Genomic DNA, 23,983 nt, shown 5'->3' with positions numbered 1-23,983 from the left:
GACATCGGTAATATCGGTTATCGGCCATAACAGCAATTAATTATCGGATATCGATATCGGCCAAAATGTCTCATCGGCACATCCCTAGTACGTATGGAACCAAATGGACCTGTCAGGGTCCATTTGTACACTGTCAGAGTTAAAGGGAGACTTTGAAATTCAAACATTTGAGGAATACTGGTTTTCAGTCTCTACAGCTCTTCCCTCGTCTCTTCTTCACAGTAGCATGCTGCCCTCTGGCTGTTCATGTAGGGGTTGCAGCCCAGGGTTGACACTGTCTTGTATAAGACATCGGCCATCGACTCGCAGGCTGATAACAGACACAAGGGAAGGGAGGGGGAACAGGGTTTAATGTCAATATTTGGTATTTTTTTAAACATTTTATTTTTTAGACAATCACAGTGGTTCTCAAAATAGGGACTCAAGGGGGTCCCCAGCTAAATGAAGAACAATTTATACCCTATTTGATACTTTGTACAGGTTTGAAAACAACCTATATACAGGCTCACCAAAGTGTTTCAAGTGTTGCATGTTATGAGCTTGCTATTTTTTTTAAACATCTTGAATACTGTGGAGAACATTTTGATAATGTACTATATCTTCCCTCACGGGGGAGTGACCCTGTCACAAAATCTTTTCAGAATGTTGGTCTGCGGCCAAAATAGGCCACATATCAATGTGGTGGTCCTTTACATGAAAACGTTTGAGAACCACTGTTTTAACTTTTAAAGGCATTTATACTTTATTTGAAGTCACATTCCCACCATGCAGTCTTGACTAAATGATAATACCTATGGCTAACTTAGTGGGAAACATTGTGAGAACATCTTACCTTGGACCTTTGAAACAAAGCCCAGACTCTGCTCGAGGTCAGAGCAGATTCCATGCATACACCAACGGAACTTGGAGTCACAGCGGATCTTGCTTGTGCCACATGTGTCATAGCAAATGTCAAGCATGTCACAGCACTTGGTCATCGCAGGGACTCCCAGATCAATCTGTTTCAAGAAAACATTGTCTCAGTAGAATCCAGCACATATATTCAAGGCTGGAGCAGCATTTCCTAAGCATAATATCAGAGCTTTGTCTCCCCCCGTCCCCCCCAATTTTAACAAGCAAGCAATTAATGTACCCTTCTTGGGGTGCATACCGGTACTTAGTTTACACTAGTCATTGGTTAGACATGGGTTAAGGTTAGGTTTAGCCGGTGTGCTGCCCCGTGGGAGGTTAGTCAGAAGGACACATGGACCTGAAACCCATTGGTTGTCAAATAATTGTCAAAACATTAATCTTAAGTAAACCTTGACAAATAATGCTAATACATAATACATACATGCATGCAATTTATACAGTGCTTAGTAAGTACTCCAAATTGCTTTACAGAAACAAAATAAAAGCAACTTTGCTAGTAAAAACTTGTCTAAAAAGGTTAAAAACTAAGAATTCAAAGACAAAATAAAAAAATAAAAGGTAGAAAGGGGGGATTAGAATTAGGCAGGGAATGTGAGTCTGAAAAGGTAGGTTTTGAGTGTGGAAATTTTTGTTTTCAATCTGATAAAAAGGAACTTAAAAGTATACACTACGTTTTACGTATTAAACATTCATCAAGTAATTGTCCTGATAGTGTTAGTAGATTGTGTTTAGTTAGTTCACATACATTGTCGTATACCTGGAATCCCATTAGAGAGTTAGTGCAGCCATCAGGCTCTGGCATCTGGAAGTCAGGGCGAGGCTGAGGTGTTTCACCTGTGGAAACAGCAAGGCTCCATTTAGTTTAGTTAGTAAAGGGGCAGAATACCTGAGGTGCATTAATGAAGTAATCCTCATAGCCTCAGGCCTCTTTAACCCATTTTGACCTGGGAACGATTCTACAAATGTCTTCTAAATCCAGATAAATAAATAAAAACCCTACATTTTCATGTGAAGGACTCCAAAGATTATATGTAATTGGCCGCCGACCCCCATCTGAAAATATGTTGTTCCATGGGACCCCCCCCCCCCCCCCCCAGAAGCAAAGATTTGAGTTAAAAACACACTTGAAAACACATTTTCACGATTTTTCAAAAACACATGGACCTGAAACCCATTGGTTGTCAAATAATTGTCAAAACATTAATCTTGTGTTAAAAACCTACAAGCTTGTGGCTAACAATGCTTAAAACACCCCGCCCAAAATGGGTTAAGATTGTCCTCAATCGATTTTGATTACGTTCACACAGGGTGTTACAATGCCACGTACACAGTGTATTCATAGATAAAGATGTACCCATCTTTATCTATAGACTATAACCCCTGTTAGAGCAGCTTTGTGTGAATTGTGTAACTTCTAGCAATGTGTTCACAGAGCTGCCTCCCTGACTGATAACCACAATGTATGTAACATGTAATCTCAGAAGCCATGTGGCCTTATCAATTATCTCAGACCATGGTTTTAAAGGGATCAATCACAGATAAACAGCCATCACAGGAAAAAAAGGAAAAACCCTCAAGCAGGGTTGGTGTGTCAAGAACATTAGGCCTAACTTATTTTCATGACAAAGGCCATCTATAGATTTAACAATTTAGCAATAAGAAACACCGTACTGCAATTACTATGTGACAATGACAAGGCACTATAACAAAGTTACAGCTGTTGAAGAACATCCACAGTCAACTGGCTCGAACATACTGTACCATCTTTGCAGCGGTACTGACATACTCCGTCCTGCCCTCCAACCATCTCCACCAGAGAGTTAAAGTATCCGTTGAGAGCCTGAAAACCACTTCTGACTGAACCGAAGCCCCAGCTGGATTCCTCTTCCTCTTCGTCCCCAAAGGAGTGTTCCATCTCCTCCAGAGCCTGCATCATCTGAGCCAGCTCTTCATCAGTCACATCTGGTTCAGGGACATCCGATTCTAGGACTTCTGCAATGGGGACATATTCTTCTGGGACATCTGGTTCAGGGACTTCTGGGACGGGTACATCTGCTTCAGGGACATTATCTACTGGAACATCTGCAGCTGGGACATCTGCGGCGGGGACATCTGCAGCAAGGTCATCAGCGGCAGCTGGGATGTCTACTTCAGGGACAACTGCTTCGGGGACAACTGTTGCAGGGACATCCGGTTCAGGGACATCTGCAGCAACTGGCTCATCTGCAGCAGGCATATCCTCCATCATAGCATCAGTGTCGGGCCCTACCAGAGGGCTGTTCATCTCAGGTTCCTCAGCCACTGCATGGTCATCGGCTGCAGGCTCAACAGCTACCTTCTCGTCAGAAGGCTCCTCGGCAGCAGGAACGACAGCTTCTGGCACGTCCTCAGTCTGGACATCGGGCTCAGCTACATGCTCTGCAGCTACAGCCTCCTCAGCCCCTGGCCCGCCATCGACAAGGGCTTCTGCTACAGGTGCGTCTGCTACGGCACCGTTGCTCTCCACGGTTTCTACGGCAGCAGCATCCACAACCAGGGCCTCCACAGCAATACTTTCCCGCTCCTCGGGGGCTACTTGAGGCCTGTAGAGCACGGCACACATGGACGCCGACAGGCAGAGGATCAGCAGGGTGGCAATCTGGAGCTTCATTTTCAGGGTCCGAGCAGAGGAAGCAGTCCACTGGACAAGGTATTGTTAACGCGACGAGACGAGCTCGGGTAGTAGTGAACGAAAACAAACTGCTCATTGTGACTCCACTGAGAGCCACAGTGCAGACTTTAACCTCTGATTAGTTCAGCCATACAGCGAGGCAGTCTGTGACGCTGAGGCCAAAGGGCATCCAATATCTCCAACAGAAAAGGGATGGCTCCTAACATATAGGTGCACAGTAAAATACTGTTAACATAACACAGAGAGTTTACAAATGTGACCAAATTGTCCGTTGGGTCCACTTGGTTGCATTTGTACACTCTCTCTCTCTGACAAATGGATAACTCCTGAAATCAACTCCAGCATGCAGTTTTAATTTGAACACCTACAGTAGCAACTCTAATCCTGGAATTTCAGTCTGTGACTTTCTTAAGACATAATGAACTCCATTGTGTTTTGATAAAAGTCATGCTGCATTTGTGCATGTGTGTTGATTTCTGAGTTAAGTAGACGTTACATTTATTAGTATGCTACAAGTTGTGGCAGAGCATTGGTGGGATTTTATACCTAAAGGGGAAATTGAATGTTAACATTTTTATTTATTTATTCACATTTGGCATAGAAAACAAATTGGGCTGTGTCCAAAACCACAAACTATCACACAACCTATTTACTATTTAGCACCTATACGCAGTAGGGTTTTACAATTTGGCATACTAAATAGTATATTATAGTGATGGGAGATTAGTCGGCAAACACATCGGTATTGGCCGATTTGAGTTATTTTTAGATTAATCGGCATCAGTTTGATTAATCAATCAGACCGATTAATTAATCGGTCAAATTAATCGGTCTGTCTTTACAGATAAACAAGCCCAAAGTAACAGCTTGAACAGATCTACAAGCTCACAATATTAAATATAAAGGTATTAAAGTTAAATGTGACTTGCCTAAGCCTGCAGTGCAGATATACTGTTACATGTATTTTTCAGATTTCTTTTAAATAATCTTTCAATACAGAATGAGATCATATCGACATTGGTTATCGGCCATAACAGCAATTAATTATATCGGATATCTATTTCGGCCAAAATGTCTCATCGGCACATCCCTAGTATATTAGTATGCAATTTTGGATGGGGCCAAAGTCTGAAATCAAATCACAACATACTGTTTATACTTCTTAGTTCTTAGTACTGTAACCCTACTGCTTAGTAGATGTATAAAGTTTTGCAGCTAACGTTTCATTCGGAGAAAACATGGAGATAAGAATCCATTCAGCCAAGCCTGGCATATTTTATTAGAAGGGCTGCACTCATCAGTCTCACGGTGACAGCGTCCACTGAAGTGAACTGTTTCACACATATATGAATGTGATTAGGACATCTGCACATAGGAGGCAGGCATGCATTCTATACCTTGTGTCTTGACGCCTCACAGTGGCACAATCATAACATTACACATTATAACAGTATTGCATACAAATGAGGACATTATATGCCATCAAATCTTAACAAACAGTAGCCTGAAAATAGCATACCGGTACATTCATTCCAACCTATGAAATTATGTGAATATTGGGAACCACATACTGTTGAAACAATGTGGATCTCTTTTTGATTGAGTCTATAGACTCTGGGCTTTTTCGTCACCGCTAAAGCCCTTATCCCTAAACTTCTTTGCCTTTTTTTTTTTTACCTATTTTGAAAACATTTTTGAATAGTTCAACTAGCCAAAATGTTTAGCAAAATAGTAAAAAAAGGCAAAGAAGTTTAGGGATAAGGGGTTTAGCAGTGACAATAATGGAGCCCTTTATGCTTATTAGAGGATAAAGCTCACATGTTACCCAAATAGTTGAATACACAAAAGCTAAGGCACTGGTGTCGTACTTCTGGTTTACCGGAACGGGGTTCAACTCCCTGCAGTGCCCTGCTCAATGTGTTGTATTTACCGGAAAAATTGAGTGTTGTGGAGGATGAGAAACATTAGCAAATTACGGAGTGTTGCGGAGGATGAGAAACATTATCAAAATGCGGAAATTGCGGAAAATTGCGGGAAATTGGAAATTGGGGAAATTGTGGAAATTGCGGAAATTGCGGAAATCCGCAATTTCTCCCCAATTCCTCCGCAACACCGCAATTTTTTTCGGTAAATACAACACATTGAGCAGGGCACTGCAGGGAGTTGAACCCCGTTCCGGTAAACCAGAAGTACCAGTACCAGTGCCTTAGCTTTTGTGTATTCAACTATTTGGGTAACATGTGAGCTTTATCCTCTAATTCATGGGCCTGGATTTTTTTTCTCCAAAAATTCAACGATGGGCTATAACCCATCGTTTTTTAATTCACATTGCACATTGTTGTACTTCGCCCAGCAGATATGGGAGTTTTTTGTCATTGGTCATGTTTTCAAAATCTCCGTGTGTGGTTGTAATCTGTGGGAAGTATGTGTCTCTGATGTCTTGGTACAATGGACAGATGGTTAGGAAGTGTAGCTCGGTTGCACTCATGCACTATCCATTCCATGCACATTATTAGTCGCCTATATTTACTACAGTAGACTATGCCTACACGCTGGCCCCAGTGTGTGTGTGTGTGTGTGTGTGTGTGTGTGTGTGTGTGTGTGTGTGTGTGTGTGTGTGTGTGTGTGTGTGTGCCCCTCCACCCTCCCCCATGGCGCTGGCGCTGTGGAATGTCCATCTAAAAAGGAACAGTGAACCTCACGACAGCCATTTACACAAAGCACGCCAATTGTTGCAGCCTACACAGATCTATTCAGGCCCATTCAATTAATCAATCACTACATTAGTTGCCTGTTCAATCTATCATCTTTTGTTTTACTGCCCATTATATGAAGCATTAACACATGTATTATTTTGTAAAATGACAACCATCTGTGCAGACTTTTTCTGGTTGGAGGACTATGAAAAACTGGAATTATGTTTTAGGAAAGGTACTTTTGCTTTGGCAGACTTTTTATGCAGGGCGTGGGAACGGACCAGGCTAACAGCCAGGTTTAACCTAATCCTGATGTCTTTACTGTTCATTAAGCAGTCAAACTGATCACAAACCAATGATGTTTTCCAGATTTATTAAATTATTATGGGTTTATGTTGCCTTATTTGTATCGGTCTGCATTAAAGGACTAATTTAAGCACTATATAAAATCAAATAACCAAAATATATAGGCTGCACAACATCATGACAGCTTGTGAGCTTGTAGATCAGCTGCTTTTGGTGAATGTTCCCCATGAATAGGTTTGCTGTCGTGCAAGTGCACGGTTAAGAAGAATTATTATATTTTTATAAAAGTGAAAACCACTAAATATTACCATTACTCATTGTTTTACAACATATTACCATTATAACGTTTCACCCATAGTCCTACATACTTACACCTAGAAACCCCATTCAAACCTATTTAGGTTCATCCTACGGTGGACATGTGTGCCTGAAAAGGAATCTTTGAAATGTTTCATAGTTTTAGAAATATAGTGCTTTCAAATTTGAGACATTTATAGGCAGATAGTGGCACTTCGAAAAATCACTTTCACCTAGAAACTCCATTCACACTTTGTAAAATGCAGCTTACTGTGGAGACACATGCTGGAACTTTTTACTTTGAAATGTTTTGTAGTTTCTGAGTTATTTAACTTAAACGCCCAATGTATTCTCAATGGCAATAGCACAAATTTTGGCATGCTACATGAACCCATGACCCTCACCAGTCTGGCCCCTGTCTGGACAACAACCCCCTTCCCCAAAGGTAGCTCCCTCAGAGGAGGGAGTTATGGCCAAATATCACAATGCGACAATATCATTATGCTTACAATATTAAGAATTCTGTTTTAAGTTAATAGTAGTGGTAAAATGTAAACTATATTTTTGGCCAGGCTTGCTGATCGCGGCTCGCCAAATCCGCCAATTCTGAGCCTCGCTTGGCTTTAGTGGAACGGAATAAACCAGGCTGTAAAGATCAGGATTTAAAAAGCCTGGTTTTGGCCTATATCCTGGATTAGTTAATCCAATATTCGTGAAATAGGCCCCTGATACATATATAGTGTGGTACGATGCGTCAAAAAAACAGCTCCCGTAGGATTTTTGTGCTAAAATTGATTTTTTGCAGATCTTGGTTCTATAGAGTCCAAACTATGAGAAAATGATGGGGTTCAAATTTTCCCGACCCCCACCCCGTTTCTGGGGGGTCATCTATATTTGGGACCTCCCAGAACACTATGCCAGCCAGTTAATGTCCGATTTTCATTATATTAGAATGGTTTTGTATGTTTTAAAACATTCTGAGTTGATTTCTTAAACTTTTAAAGTGGTCAGAAGAATCTTTTTTGACTTTTGGTAGGGGTGTTTCCTCACCTGGGGCCTCCCGGACTGACCCCTGGGCCTATCCCAGTTCTCATAACATTCCTTGCTCTGCTCCTGCTACAGAATATTGTCAAATTAGATCATAAATTAAGCATAAAAGTATTTGTAGCTGGGCTCTGATATAAAAAAAAATAGTAGTAGCCTATACCAGGGGTCTTCCACAGGGGGCAAATGACCCCTAGGGGGTCCTCAGAGTTAATACAGGGGCCCACCAATTCATTGTGGGATAGGAACTTTTTTTTTTACATTAAACCACTTAAACCATCACCCCCCCCAACAATAGCTGATGGTTGTAGTTTGAGCTTGTAGATCAGCTATTTTCAAAGTAAGGTGCCTCAGACCCAAGTGTAACAAATATTGCTGCTAAATAAAGATCCGTTTCTCCTGTCTCATAGATTAGTGTAATTAGTGTAAGATCTGCAGGATGCATTCAACAAACGCATCAAAACGATGATGGCTGGCTATAATGAGGGACGCATTGTCTTTGATCGGTACATGGATCAGTCTTTAAAGAATAAGACTCGACAGAAGAGAGCAACTTCATCTGTAGAATACGAAATCCATCCAGAGATGAAGCTCACCATGTCCATCAAGGAAATCCTGTCTGCATCATCAACCAAGAGGAAGCTGACATGTGTGTTAAGCCAGGGACAGCTTGAGTATTTCTCAAGGGACAGCTCTTTCACGCTGGTTGTCATAATGTTAACTTAATCAAGGGACGTGATTTTGAGGAGGTGCACACACATGAAGAGGCTGATACCCTGATTCCTCATCAAGTCCTTGCCTCTGCTGCTAATGGTGCTTTGCGAGACATATATGTTTGGTCACCCTTTACTGATGTTCTCCTGCTGTTACTTGACTTGGTGTCTTGTGATTGCATTGCAGCTCCAACTTCTCTGACATTTTCAACAGGCAAAGGTACAAACAAAAGGGAAATAAATATATTTTAACGAGTTCAAGTTCTTGGACGTCACAAAAGTCAAGGATTCCTGGGCCTACACAATTTTTCTGGTGCTGACTGGGGAAGAAAATTTGTTGGAATCTCAAAGAAGACATGGGTCAATGCCTACTTGAGGCTTGATGATGATGATCCTGCCATTAACTGCTTCAAGGACCTTGGAAAGGGTTCCATTCCTCCTGAGCTTGTTAACGGCAAGCTTCCATCACCATTGGAGTCATTGGAGCATTTTGCATGCCGTGTTTACAGTCCAAAAGGTCCAACAACCTTGCCATTACTCAGATGGGAACTATTTCGGTCAAAGAACTTGGAGGGTGAGATGCTACCTCCAACTCGTGCTGTACTGCTACCACATTATCCTCCGTGCCAACTACATCACAATGCAGTATAAGTCATACCTGACAAATTGCCCTGAGCTATAGCTTCCACCAATCGAACAAAATGGATGGAATTCAGATAGTGGAGGGTATGTTCCAGTCAGGTTTCTTGCCCTCCCTGCTCCAAAGGCAGTACTTGAGCTCATCGTATGTGCATGCAAAGCAGGTTGCAAGGGACGGTGCAGCTGCTCAAACAATAACCTGCCTTGCACTTGACTGTGTCAACACTATCAGGGAGGACATTCAAGATGATGATGACGAAGATGAATAGATCCTGCAAATAATGTATTGTAGGCATAATTGACCATGGGCTCTTTAAAGGACAACTTTAGTTTTTTTCAACCAAGGTTCATGTTTTAGGTTGTTATTAGAGAAAGTAAAAGATGAGTGTTATTTTTTTCCATTTGCTGCTTTCTTTCGTTTTAGGGATTTTAGCTGTTTTGTACAGGGGGGGCGGGGGCATTCGAGCATGGTGCTAAATATGTATTTTTTTTTACAAAATATTACAGAGATTTATTTTTTTATTATTTACTATAGCCCTAATAAACCCCAGGAAATTACATCTCATCTTTTAGTTTCTCTAATAACAACCTAAAACATGAACCTTGGTTGAAAAAAACTAAAGTTGTCCTTTAAGAGGATAGGTGTGCGTGTTGTGTTGTTAGTGTGAGTGCAGTGTGTGAAATTAATGGACACTTTCTGCATGCATAAAGTGAGAAGTTGCAATACTTTTATTCCCTGCAGTAACATCTGTCAACCATAATGGTAGAATACTAATACACTATCAAAGTAGCCTACTTTACATAAACGCAAGATATTCTAATTATATTCTAAATACTTGCAAAACACATACATGGGTGCAAGAATAGGGGCAAAACTGGTCCCGGACCCCCTGTGGAAGACCCCTGGTATTAGCTACTACTCATTTTTGTAATCAGTGGATTCAGTGCCCAGCTACAAAAACTTTTAATGCTTATATTATTATCTAATTTGACCCGGGTGAAGAAAGACCCCAACCAAAAGTCAGAAAATATTATTCTGGCTACTTTCAAAGTGTAAGAAATCAACTCAGAATATAAAAAAAAACTATAAAACAACACTAATATTATGAAAATCGGACATTCATTGTCTGGCGTAGCTACTATTATGGGAGGTCCCAAAATATATGACCCTCCAAATAAGGGGTCGGGGTCGGGAAAATTTTAACCCCATCATTTTCTGACAGTTTGGTCCCTATGAAAGCCAAAAAAGGAAAAAAATATCCTACGGAAATACGCATCGTACCACACTAATAGGCTATCTCTGTGTTGTTGTTTTGTATTTACTGTCATGTTTTTCCCTGTTGTTTGTATATGGACCCATTGTGTGTCCAGAGCGGGACAAAGACTAGGTTTCAGTTTGACGCTCGTTTCAATTTCGTTTTCTGTCAAGGCTTGGCTTACCTTAGGTTTCGATGAGACAACCGTTTTGGTTTCGTTTATTTCCATGTACCCCTGAATGCAGCCCGCAGATCGGGGCGGGGCTTCTCCTAGGAGGAGTGGGCGGGGTTATGGAGGAGGAGTGGGTGGGGTTTTGAGAGGAGTGGGTGGGGTTACACCCAGCCCCTTGAGTGAAGGGTACAATACTTATTCATTATCAATGTTTATAAGTTAAATACCGAAATTAAACTAAAAATAATTATGTATAAATTAGCCTATATTTTATTTAAGACATAGTAAAAATCGCTAATCAAAAAATCATAGGCTACTACTGATTAAAAGTCTTAGTAATAATGAATGTTTATAGTTTAATATAATATAATAATACCGAAATTCTTTATAGGCCTAAATGGTAAATGGTGAATTTATATAGTGCCTTTATCTAAATAAATCTAAATCTATCTAATCTAAATCCTGATATAAAAAGCTTGTTTCATGGTAGGCCTACAATGTCTTATAACAATGGAATCAGCATGATATAACGTAATAATGGAAAATTCCATACAGATTATGACATCAATAGTCCAATAATAATAATACTAATACTACTACTACTAATAATAATAATAATAATAATAATAAAGTTGTGCAATTGCTATAGTCTGGCAACCAGATTATTGCCCACTCACAATATGTTGCGTATTGAGATAAACACACACGCACACACACACACACACACACACACACACACACACACACACACACACACACACACAAGCTGTGCCTATTGTAGAGCAGCTGTATATCAAGGTGAGTTACTGTACCAGTGCCAGTGTCTGTTTACTATGACAAATGAAACACTATAGTCTGTCTGTATACACTATGTACACTAATGTTTTTAATGCGACTGTACATTTTTTTATTGTGTTGTGTTATGAATACAAGGGACCTCAGACATCTTGGCACCTTTTTTGGGATGACTGGATCCTTACAATTACAATTTACAATTTAGGCATTTAGCAGACGCTCTTAATCCAGAGCGACTTACATTAAGCAAGAACAAAAGCATGGGAATACATCACATAAAAACATTCATCATGAAACATGCGTAAGCTAAGAAAGTAACAGTGGAATATCTATATAATGAAATTTATACGTATAAACTTTACATATATACTACTATGCTATACATATGTACTATGGCGTGCTATGACTATATACAATGCAATTCTAGTGCTGTCTACATAACATGCTATAAGTCTGTTTCAAATGCTATCTAAGTCTACAGAAGTGCTATCTAGGGTAGAGTAAGTGCTATGGGCCATGATGGAGTCTGAAAAGGTGGGTTTTCAGACTACGGCGGAAGATTGGGAGTGATGCTGCAGTTCTGACTGCCATGGGAAGTGCATTCCACAGTTTTGGAGCCAGAAGGGAGAAGAGTTTGGGACGTGTGGAGCGTTGTCCCGGCGTTTTTAGTGAGGGTACTTCCAGCTTCCCTGCGTTAGCTGATCTGAGTGCGCGGGAGGGTTTGTAGGGTTCAATCATACTTGCAAGATATGGGGGAGCCATACCTTTGGTTGCTTTGAATGCCAGCATCAGAGTTTTGTATTCTGTGCGGGCAGCGACCGGGAGCCAGTGGAGGGAGCGGAGCAGGGGGGAGACATGTGAGAATTTTGGCTGGTTGAAGACCAAGCGAGCTGCGGCATTTTGGATCAGCTGGAGAGGCTTAAGTGCACATGCTGGTAGGCCAGTAAGGAGGGAGTTACAATAGTCAAGTTTTGACAAGACTGTTGTCTGGATTAGGAGCTGGGCTGATTCCTGGGTGAGGAACGGTCTAATTCGTCGTATGTTATAGAGTGTGAACCTACAGGATCGAGTGACAGCTGTGATGTGAGCTTTGAACGAGAGCTGACTGTCCAGGACAACACCAAGATTCCTGGCTGTTGGGACAGACGTTACCAGGGCGTTGTCTACGGAAATAGTTAACTCCCGCATAGGGCAGGACTTAGCTGGGAAGAAGAGAAGCTCAGTCTTGTCTGGGTTCAGCTTCAGGTGGTTGGAGGACATCCACTGTGAGATGTCAGCCAGGCATGCCGTGATGCGCTCTTCCACCTGAGTGGCAGAAGGGGGGAAGGATAGAAACAGTTGTGTGTCATCGGCGTAGCAGTGATAGGATATATTGTGGGCAGAGATGATAGTGCCAAGGGATTTAGTGTACAGTGAGAAAAGGAGGGGACCAAGTACAGATCCCTGTGGGACCCCAGTTTGGAGGGTTCGGGGGGATGATAACAGACCTTTCCAGGAAACCCGGTAGGTCCGTTCGGTGAGGTAGGAGGAGAACCACTTTAGTGCCGTTCCACCGATGCCTAGATCCGCTAGGGTGTCTAGGAGCAGCTGGTGGTTCACTGTGTCAAATGCTGCCGATAGGTCTAGGAGAATCAGTACTGCAGAGTGGGAAGCAGCTTGGGCAGCATGTAGTGCTTCTGTGACTGCCAGCAGGGCAGTTTCTGTGGAGTGGGCCTTCTTGAATCCGGACTGGTTGGGATCCAGCAGGTTGTTCTGTGAGAGATGGAGAGAGAGCTGGTTGGAGACAACACGTTCAATGGTTTTAGAAATAAATGAGAGGAGTGATACCGGTCTGTAGTTCTTGACATCTGAGGGGTCAAGAGTTGGTTTCTTGAGGAGTGGTGTTACTCTGGCTGACTTGAGGGCAGATGGGACGCAGCCTGAGGTTACTGAGGTGTTGATGATGGAGGTGATGAAGGGGAGCAGATCAGGTGCGATGGTCTGGAAGATTGGAGACGGGACAGGGTCAAGAGGACAAGTGGTAGGTCTAGAGGATGTTACTAGTTGTAAGACCTCGTCTGGGGAAAGAGGAGAGAAGGAGGACATGCATGGTATGTTGGGGTTAGTGTTGGTTGAGTCAGATGCCACTTTATGTGGGAGGGGAGGAAAGGAGCTGCTGATATCATCAACCTTCTTCTCGAAGTAGTTGACAAAAACATCAGCAGTGAGGGATGATGGTTGAGTGGGGGGAGGGGGTTTAAGGAGGGAGGAGAAAGTGGAGAAGAGCTTCCTTGGGTTAGAAGTACAGGATTGGATTTTGGTGTGGTAGAAAGAGGTTTTAGCAGTGGTTAGTGAGAGGGCGAAGGCAGAGAGGAGTGAGTGAAAGTGGGAAAGGTCATCTGGTAGCATTGTCTTGTGCCACTTTCTTTCGGCTGCCCTTAGAGGTGTTCTTTCAGATCTGAGAGTTTCAGATAGCCAGGGAGCCGGTGGACATGAGCGAGCTGGCCTGGATGAGAGCGGGCAGTGTTGGTCGAATGCAGATGAGATAGAGGAGAGGAAGGATGAGGTTGCAGTGTCAGGTGAGAGGGAGAGGAAGGACTCCAGGGAGGGTAGAGAGGAGAGAATGGAGGATGAGAGGGAGGAGGGGTTTAGGGACTTGAGATTGCGTCGGGAGGTGACGTTCGGAGGGTTAATAGGTTTAGGCGGGAGGGTGGAGAGAGAGAGGGAGAAGGTTATGAAGTGGTGGTCAGACCTAATTAAGGGGGTAACAGAGAGTGTGGAGGGAGAGCAGGCTCTGGAGAACACAAGGTCCAAAACATTACCAGCCTTGTGAGTGGGAGGGGAGGGAGATAGGGAGAGGTCAAATGAGGCCAGAAGGGATGTAACGGGAAGATACTTCTCTGCGGTAGGAAGGTTGAAGTCACCCAGTAGAATCAGAGGGGTGCCATCTTCCGGAAACGAGCTCATCAGAGAGTCTAGTTCTTCCAGGAAGTTCCCGAGAGTTCCAGGAGGGCGGTAGAGCACAATGAGGATGAGGGGGACTGGCTGTGATATTGAGATAGCATGAAATTCACATGTGGACAGAGAAAGGTGAGAGAGATTTAAGACACGGAGATTCCATTTGGGGGATGTTAGTAGCCCTGTACCACCCCCTGTACCTGTTTGGCGAGGGGTGTGGGTGAACTTGTGTGAAGTAGAGAGGGCGGCGGGAGTTGCAGTGTTATCTGGGGTGATCCAGGTTTCAGTCAGAGCAAGGAAATGCAGAGACTTGAGGGAGGCGTGGCCTGAAATGAATTCAGGCATGTTCTTTTTGGTAGCTGCGTGGCAGTTCCATAGGCCTCCCTCCACCACAATGTGGTGACTGGGTGAACGAGCTGGATAGATGAGATTTGAGGGATCTCTGTGACTGGAGAGGTAGTGTCTAGGGCGGCATGAGGAGGACAGTATAGGGACGGTGGGAAAGCACATTCTAAACAGATATAAGAGATAATAATAATAAAGTAATAATAATAATAAAGTACAACTAATAATTATAACATAATAATATTAATAATAGGAAGTAGGAAGTAAGTTGATACAGAACCCCTAGGACGGCCTCCCTCGCTGTGTCTGGATGTCCGGGTCTTTGGATTGGACACTAGGCTATATTAGTCAGCCTGTGTGATGTTTTGGATTTGAAATTGGAACGATACAGCGAAGACAAAAGACAAAAAGAAAGAAAGGAAATGGATAGAAAAAGTTCGGAGTATGTGTCCTGCACTCACTGTGTAGCAAAGGTTAGCAGGCAGCAGATGCAGAGTGAGACCGCTAGTCTCCTTGATGAGTACCTTCTAATTCTAATCTTCAATATGATTTAATTTATAGCACTCTGAGAGTCCCTGTGAGTGACAAGTGCAATACAAATAAAATATGAACAACAAACAACAAATTACGCAACAAACACGCACGCGCGCGCGCGTGCGTGTTTATCTCAATACGCAACATATTGTGAGTGGGCAATAATCTGGTTGCCAGACTATAGCAATTGCACAACTTTATTATTATTATTAGTAGTAGTAGTAGTAGTATTAGTATTATTATTATTGGACTATTGATGTCATCTGTATGGAATTTTCCATTATTACGTTATATCATGCTGATTCCATTGTTATAAGACATTGTAGGCCTACCATGAAACAAGCTTTTTATATCAGGATTTAGATTAGATAGATTTAGATTTATTTAGATAAAGGCACTATATAAATGCACCATTTACCATTTAGGCCTATAAAGAATTTCGGTATTGTTATATTATATTAAACTATAAACATTCATTATTACTAAGAATTTTAATCAGTAGTAGCCTATGATTTTTTGATTAGCGATTTTTACTATGTCTTAAATAAAATATAGGCTAATTTATACATAATTATTTTTAGTTTAATTTCGGTATTTAACTTATAAACATTGATAATGTAATAAGTATTGTACCCTTCACTCAAGGGGCTGGGTGTAACCATAGGGGGTGACCCCACCCACTCCTCTCAAAACCCCACCCACTCCTCCTCCATAACCCCGCCCACTCCTCCTAGGAGAAGCCCCGCCCCGATCTGCGGGCTGCAATCAGGGGCTTCTCTTTATTTCGGACAACTAAAATGTCGGACGCAGCAAGTCAAGACAAAGCGACACCATGTCGTGGACGTGGAAAAACTGCACTGCTACTGTGGCTGATGTGGACGAATACAGTTCAGAGTAAGTTTTTTTGATTGATTGATTGAAATATTTACTAACAGTTTGCAGAATTACAGTAGCCTACATTTAAAGCACAACTCAATACAAAGACTGTTAACTGTGAGTGGACGACCCAATAAAGCATTACACTTGTTTACAAGAGGGTCCACCTCGTTCAAATCATCAAAACATTTATTTTAGAGACATACGTTTCTATTCTTCATTGCTAACATTATGGTCTTTCGACTCTTTCCCTATGGCCGAAATATATTATTATGACCAAAAAACATTGTCATCGTCATTGTAGCCTGGACGGGGGAGGACTCAAGGGGAAACCGTGCCTACTTCGGACTGGAGATAATTTGTAGGATTTTAGTCCATTGCGCACTCTAGTGGCTCCAATGAAGTTCGTAGTTTCGTACATCTTAGACAATCTAGGCCAGCCAGAGGCCAGAGCCTTAGATAGGGGGCGCGTTCGGAATTCAGATTTTACGGTGGCCAGTTTCGAATTGCAGCCGTCTGTAGGTGCCCTTTGAGAGCTGTTTTGAAAGAGTCAAGGGATTCACATGTCTTAATGACTGTTGGTAGGGCGTTACACATTTTGGTGGTATAGGAGTGAAAATAATTTAGTCCCTTGTTTGTGCCTAAAACGAAAGAAAGCAGCAAATGAAAAAAAATGAACACACATCTTTTACTTTCTCTAATAACAACCTAAAACATGAACCTTGGTTGAAAAAAACTAAAGTTGTCCTTTAAGGAAGTATTTAGACAGGTACATGGGTATCTTGGTGTTGTATCGAATCTTGTGGACCAGACCCATTGCAAGATGCTGTACTCTGTCGTCGACCCTAAGCCATTCCAGCCTGTCAAATTGGGCAGGGGTGAGGTGGGTTCGGGGAGTGAGGCCAAGTAGGAGCCTTTGTTTTGGGAAGTCTGGAGCCTAGTTTTAAGGGCCTGAGGTGCTGTGGTACCAGGAGGTGCATGCATAGTCAAAGAAACCTTGTATACGAGGGCTCCTGGTAAGGTCTTCAAGGTGTTTTTGTTGACCAGTGAGGAGATCCTGTAAAGGAATCTTGTTCTTTGGTTGACTTTTTTTATTACGTTGGTGGCCATTTTATCACCGGAAAGATTAGTCTCCAGGATGGAACCTAGGTAGGTAATTTCATCTTTACGTTTGATAACATTGTCACCCATTCTAACCAATAAGCCATTTGTCTTGCTGAGATTACTATTAGATCCAAAGAGAATGGATTCAGTTTTTCCCAGGTGTAAAGATAGTTTGTTATCAGCGAGCCAAGTGCAGATTCTACCGAGTTCAGAGCTGAGGGCCTTTTCAACCTGCAGTTTGTTTCTGTCTGAGACTAGCAGTGCCGAGTCATCTGCAAACAGGAACAAGTTGCAGTCACAAGCTGATGTCATGTCGTTTACATATAATATATGTAAACGACATGACATCAGCTTGTGACTTTTTTCCATCACTTTCGAGATGGAGCTTAGAATAGAAATAGGGTGATAGTTGCCGGGGTCTAATTTGTTCCCTTTCTTGTGCAAGGGGGTTACTTTGGCCAGTTTGAAATCTTGGTGGACCTGTCCCTGTTTGATGGAGAGGTTTACTATGTGGGTGATGATTGGAGCTATAGAGATGGCTGAGTCTCTGAGAAATTTGGAGGGAATATTGTCATGGCCAGTGGCCTTGTGGGGTGGGGGTGTGCATTTCCGAACGCACCCTTAAACTGAACAGAGCAAATGGAATAGCGCACGGCATAGCAGCACTGATCGATGTCTTTTAAAAGTCTATCATCTTATAAAAAACACAATCTACACAATTAATTGAGAGTTGAGACTGTCATGTCTGCTGATTGCAATCGTAGAGTCATCTGCGTGCACGGCTGCACGCGTGCACACACACACACACACACACACACACACACACACACACACACACAGTCACAGTCACACACAAACGTAGGTGAAACCGTTTGTTAATAATAAATAATACATTATAATGTAATGCATTTAAGGACTATCTGTACCAAGTTGACTGCTAGAACTACTATGTGCACACACACACACACACACTCACACACACACACACACACACACACACACACACACACACACACACACACACACACACACACACACACACACACACACACACACACACACACACACAAGTAGGAGTTGCATGGAGGAGTCAAATAAATTAGTAATTATGCTAGAGGTGTAGTTGTTAGATGTGAAATAAGATCTCATCTGCTGTTTGTCTATCAGATCTTGCACTTTATAAGTTACCTACTGTAACTTGTAAATTGTGTTGTCCAGGTATCAAGGTGATTGGAGGAACACAAACGGCAGTACAAGGACAGGATGTCTCCCTTCCCTGCATACTGACTGAGAAACCTGCAACTGAAGAAATTGCTCAGTTGTTTTGGAAGAAGACAACCCGAAACAACACCAAAGTTCATGATTTCTTCACCGTTTCGCCTGAATACGGCCCAGAGCTCGTCAACGATCATGACAGTAGATTCAAGTTCATCGGGAGCTTAAAAGAAAACGATGGATCTATCCATGTCTCTAATGTCACACTGTTGGATGAAGGAGTCTACACCTGCATCTTCACTCTCTTCCCAAGTGGATCATACAGGACAGAGATAACTCTGACTGTGCTTGGTAAAATATACCTTTTTTATATTGTAGTATTGTATAATGGAGATAACTCATGTCTATGTTATGTTTTAGTTAGCAACAGGTGTTTAAGGCACAATACACTTTAGTGTATATAATTGTGGGGTCGCTGTAAGCGAACCCCACGTATGATATCGTCAAGAGAAAACTTTGGCTCCTAACTCGTCCTACAGACTTAACTCACTTAACTCCATTTAAACTTGTTTATGTTCAACTTACTGTGGAATCGTGTAGAGTCTCTTGAGTATTTGAAATGTTTTGTAGTTTCCGAGATATTTTACTTTTCAATGGGGGATTTTGATACGTCAAAACGTCTTCATACCTGGAGACACCATTCCCAATTTAAAAACATCTCCTTACTGTGGACACACAGGCCTGAACCTTTTACTTTTAAATGTTTTGTTTAACTTTTAAAACTCAAGTGATAAAACGTTGGACCCTCCATATTCCTTCATACTCACGTCACAGTTTAAAAAATCCGCCTCACTGTGGAGTCATGCACACTTGAGATTATTACTTTGAATTTGAAATATATGGCATAATATAACTTCAAGCACCCAATGCATTGTCAATGGCCATGGCATTTATGCGCTCTGACACACAATGATTGACAGGTGCGGCTGTGCTCCCATTCCCTTTTGCAGTGTACGTGTGACGTGTGCCTCTCCAGTCAGAATAACTCAGAGACGAGAGTATTGTTTTTAATTCTTTGAAATGGGAACGCTTCCTCCTCCTCTCTCTCTCTCTTTCTCTCTCTCTCCTTTTAATTGAGATATAAACTTTTTTATTACACATTTAAAATACAGTTAAAATCTTCAAGTCTTCAAGAACCCTGCCGACCCTGTCACAGTTACACGTTGTATGGCCTTCTTTTTCTCAAGTTCAGTCTTCCATGTTTCTATGGCTTATTGTGCATGTTGTTCTTATTGCCTTCTTGCTTTGTCCCGCTTGCAGCTATATTTTGTCTACTTGTTTGTGCCAATAGAGCGCCGCAGGCCCGCCCCTTTCAGAAAAGCGAGTGGCCCAGGAAATGAAACCCCAATGCATTCTTCCATCGGCACTTCTAATATAATTTATTTAAAGACGGTTACGCCGGACATTATCATGATTCGTCACGATCCGAATTGGCTTTGTCCGCGGCGTAACCGTCTTTAAATAAATTATATTAGAAGTGCCGATGGAAGACTGCATTGGGGTTTAATTTCCTGGGCCACTCGCTTTTCTGAAAGGCGGCGGACCTGCGGCACTCTATTGCTTAGTCCCTCCAGTTACCAGCCTGAATGTTGAAGTTCCCGCTCTTGTTGAGAGGGAGGATTTAGTCGCATATGCAAGCTGCATAGCGTCTGGTGCCAAACCCCCTGCAGATGTGACCTGGGACACTGGGTCTTCTCAAGATTTGAGAGTTGTGACCAACTCCACTCAACATGTGAACGGCACCACCACCACAGTTAGCCATTTGGCTGGCATATCAACCCGAAATATCAACCACCTCATCGTCCAGTGCGTGGTCAAGCAACAAGCCCTGGCAACAGAGGAAACCCTACCCTTCACCATTGAGGTCCACTGTGAGTTATACCTTGCCCTAACAGCTAATACACTGTCATATTTGTAACAACAGGGAGTCACTTGTTGAACCACACTATACCACTTAGCGGAACAAAGTGTATGTTGTCTCAATGTGTAGTGCATGTTTTCCCGAAAGAGATCACAGACAGGTAATTTGTCTTTTATATAATTTATAGCAAGTCCATTTCATCTGCTTTCCTACAGATGCACCTCTGCCAGTGGACATCCGTGAAACATCCAAAGACGTGTTTGAATGTATGTCTGACTCCAGTCCAAAAGCTACGTATACCTGGAGCAGGTACAGTAGTTTCCAACAAACGGGTTTAAATACTGCATGTCTTCCCCCCATCTCTCTCCCCATTTCCTGTCAGCCTACTGTCTGTCCCTCCATAAAAAATAAAAAAAATAAAAAAAATGAATGAATGTCATTGGACCGAAACTACATTTGAATCCTGGATATACATTTTTGGAATAGTATACTATGGCCACTCAATACGGGGGTTTCTCCAAACATAGATGTTGTTGTCCATTTTATCAAGCATTTCATTTCAAAACATAACACTGTGTGAGATACGGCGCTCTGACGCGAGTGTTGGTGTGTGTCTGTTCTAGAGTGAACCAGTCATGGCCCAGGGCTGGGATCAGTGCAGAGGGAGGCAGGCTGCAGTTCACCAGCCTCACCTCTGACCTGGGAGGTCTCTACGCCTGTGAAGCTTCTAACCCTTATGGACAACAACATGTCTCTCTCTATGTGTACCATGCCACTGGTGAGAAATGTGCCTGCACTCTGTCCATCAACATGCCTATGGTTTTTCTGTGTGGAGTTCTCCCCGTGTCCCCTAGGGTACGTACCCTCACAAAAAACATGCTGGTCTGGTCCTGGTCTCTAAACTGCCAGGCGGGGCGCCTGATGGAGGGGAAAGGGACTGGTTGGAATAACGTGTTCCTTCCACATGCTACGTCCAACCGGGGAAACTGGCATGTTAGGTGAAAAGAAGTGGCTTGGACTCTTCATGCATTGAAGGAAACGTGAGATCAGACCGTTGCTCTCCCCAGGTTGGCAGAGGGAGTGTAGAGCCCAGGAAAACATGACTAAAGTTCACTAGACCAGTGGTTCCCATGAACTGGGGGTCGGTCTGGACAATTTGTTTTGGCATCTATTAAGTATGACCTCGTTATAACCACTATGTTCTAAAAGTTTGGAAAACATTTAATTTCATTATGCCTTTAATAAACAGTAATAACACATGAGTAAGTAAGTAAGTAAATCGCCATGCTCAAAAGACTAACTTGTGCAAAACTTGTGTGTCGTCATAGTTTATACACAACATCGAAACTGCTGTCATAAATGGAAACTAATGTTATCTTTGATTATGCATTTTTATTTATACACTATTCTGCATTGTATAAGTCTGACCATTAGCATGATGCACAATATGCACACTGTCAATACCGTGATCTAGAGTTACATACTGTATAGCTAAAAGATAGTAATATTAACAGTAATAGTAACAATAGCTAAAACAATGTTAACATCCTAACTATAGACTGACTGACAATGCAGGGGGACAAAGCTAAGCAATATACAAGCATAAGGCCACAAACAGTATAACAATATTAGAGATCATTTCAATGCTGATAGACAATGGTAAGCCTAAGAAGAATCAGCTACTGTATGTTAGCCATCTAACATAGCTGACAAGTTCTGACTCGAAGAGAGAAACAACAGAGTAAACATAGTCTCCAGAGTACGTTGTAGTGATGAAACAATAGCACACACCTAGACATATTGTAAATACTCTAATTAGAATTACGTAAGGCACTTACCTATGTGTCCTTGACACAAAGCTTCCCTGAATGGAAGAAAGTAATCAATGCTCCACAGTAAGCAGACCCGTCCAGGACAGACTGAGAAGTGCGTGTCAGAACAGGAGTCTCATAAACAGAGGGCGGTGTCGTAGCAGTCATAAGTCAAACAGGAAATACCAGCAATTTAAATGAGAGTTTGCCTACACCGACTACACGCAGTAGTGTGAGAAGCAGTTGTGTTACATTCCAGTTGTGGTTATGATTGTCACTCTAAAGGTGGTTGGTCATGGAGCCCTTGTTGCAATTTACAATCAATTTACTATTTAGGCATTTAGCAGACGCTCTTAATCCAGAGCGATTTACATTAAGCAAGAACAAAAAGCATGGCAATACATCACATGCAGCATCACTTTTTAAAACAGAAGTTACAGAGTGCTTTACACTGTAAAAATCTCTATAAATGCATGGATACACTGATTGCATATCTGTTATGTGTGAATCTTGAGAACTATGTGACCCATCGACTTCAAACTTAGCATGTGTAACTTAAAAAGTTCATATAGCAAAGACGTTTACAGAAAAGCCAATCCAGCATGTGCTAAAGGTACAGAATCAGCTAATCTGAGCTCTTCAGGAAGTACTGTACATTCCATAGTTTAGGGGCCCTGAGAGCAAATGTTCAATCTCCACTTGACATTTTGATGTAGGAACTGCTAGATGATACGTTACTGCCGACCTCATATAGGCACCTTGTGCCTCATATAGGCACAAGGTTGGAAATGTAGCTTGTGGCCTGTCCAAGATGTGCTTTAAAAATAAGTAAAAATCATTACTCATGTCATTTTGTCCTTTTGTGTCGTGGTCTTTTATCTCTGTCTTCTGTTCTTTAGGAGTCTGCATGACCTGCTGGACTTTATTCATTCTTCATAACAGCATCGTTGCTGTTACTGTTGCTGTTGGTACCTTCTTGTACTACAAGCGTAATCGCAGAACTTTCTCCTGGTAACTATGAGTAGCATATATTATTTAAATTTTTAGATTTAGATATTCGGAATATTGCAAAATAATTGTATTTTTCTAAAGCTGATGATTCCTAAACCAGGAATCTCAAGAAGTTTCAGAGGGCTCAGTCAGACCCAAACACCTAATGATGAGGACCTCAGACAAGAAGAAAGAGAGACATGATCATGTAAGCCATTGTCTTCTTAAAAATGTCCCACCAGACAGTCCTCCGAGACGCGTTACTCCGTGGTGGGAAAGTACAGCTTGCCAGCTTTAGCCTGGCTAATAAGCCAGACTCAAATCACACTGTCGTGTACCGGCAGGCAATTGTTTTTTGCCAACGGCTGATTCGCGTCTGGCTTTAGCCAGGCTATGCCAGCTTGGCAAACTAATATTGTTTATGCCGTTTGCTTTGATTGAATGATTGATTGAACGCATATTTGTATGATTTATTTGGGTGTGTTCTAAATTAAAGTGTTAGTGTTGATTATCTTATCGTATATTAATCTAATTATAGTAAACTAATAAAAAAAGATAAAGATCAAGGGAAAATGCCTTGTCCAAGGGCACCTCAGCGGTGGTAATTTTAACGTGCCGGTCCGAGGATACGAACTAGCGACCTTCTGATATCAAGACCGCTCCGCAAACCGTTCGGCCACCGCTGCATACACTGCTAAGGCAGTGTCAGTAGGCCAATCAGAGGCAGGCGGGGCGTTACCATGACTATG

General features: G+C 42.1%; 2 protein-coding genes across 2 annotated transcripts; one reads left to right on the top strand and one right to left on the bottom strand.

The window, feature by feature from the left end:
- Positions 1-22,352, bottom strand: pla2g12b (phospholipase A2, group XIIB). Its single transcript, XM_080782609.1, has 4 exons — positions 22,272-22,352; positions 1,670-1,746; positions 833-998; positions 1-310 (listed from the first exon to the last, which is right to left on the bottom strand). Exons 2-4 carry the CDS (start codon positions 1,712-1,714, stop codon positions 192-194), a joined length of 330 nt encoding a protein of 109 aa, XP_080638735.1. The 5' UTR covers positions 1,715-1,746; positions 22,272-22,352; the 3' UTR covers positions 1-191.
- LOC308328633 (nectin-4-like) lies at positions 16,119-23,983 on the top strand. The gene is made up of 7 exons (XM_080782608.1): positions 16,119-16,211; positions 18,516-18,863; positions 20,138-20,443; positions 20,649-20,742; positions 21,057-21,211; positions 23,144-23,255; positions 23,356-23,983. The coding sequence occupies exons 1-7, from the start codon at positions 16,190-16,192 to the stop codon at positions 23,399-23,401; spliced, it is 1,083 nt and encodes a 360-aa protein (XP_080638734.1). The 5' UTR covers positions 16,119-16,189; the 3' UTR covers positions 23,402-23,983.

This window comes from Protomyctophum bolini, assembly GCF_963924005.1.
Source record: "Protomyctophum bolini genome assembly, chromosome: 14".
NCBI classification, from domain to species: Eukaryota; Metazoa; Chordata; class Actinopteri; order Myctophiformes; family Myctophidae; genus Protomyctophum; species Protomyctophum bolini.
Note: the sequence above shows the minus strand (reverse complement) of the source record. Positions and strands in the feature narration are given on the sequence as shown.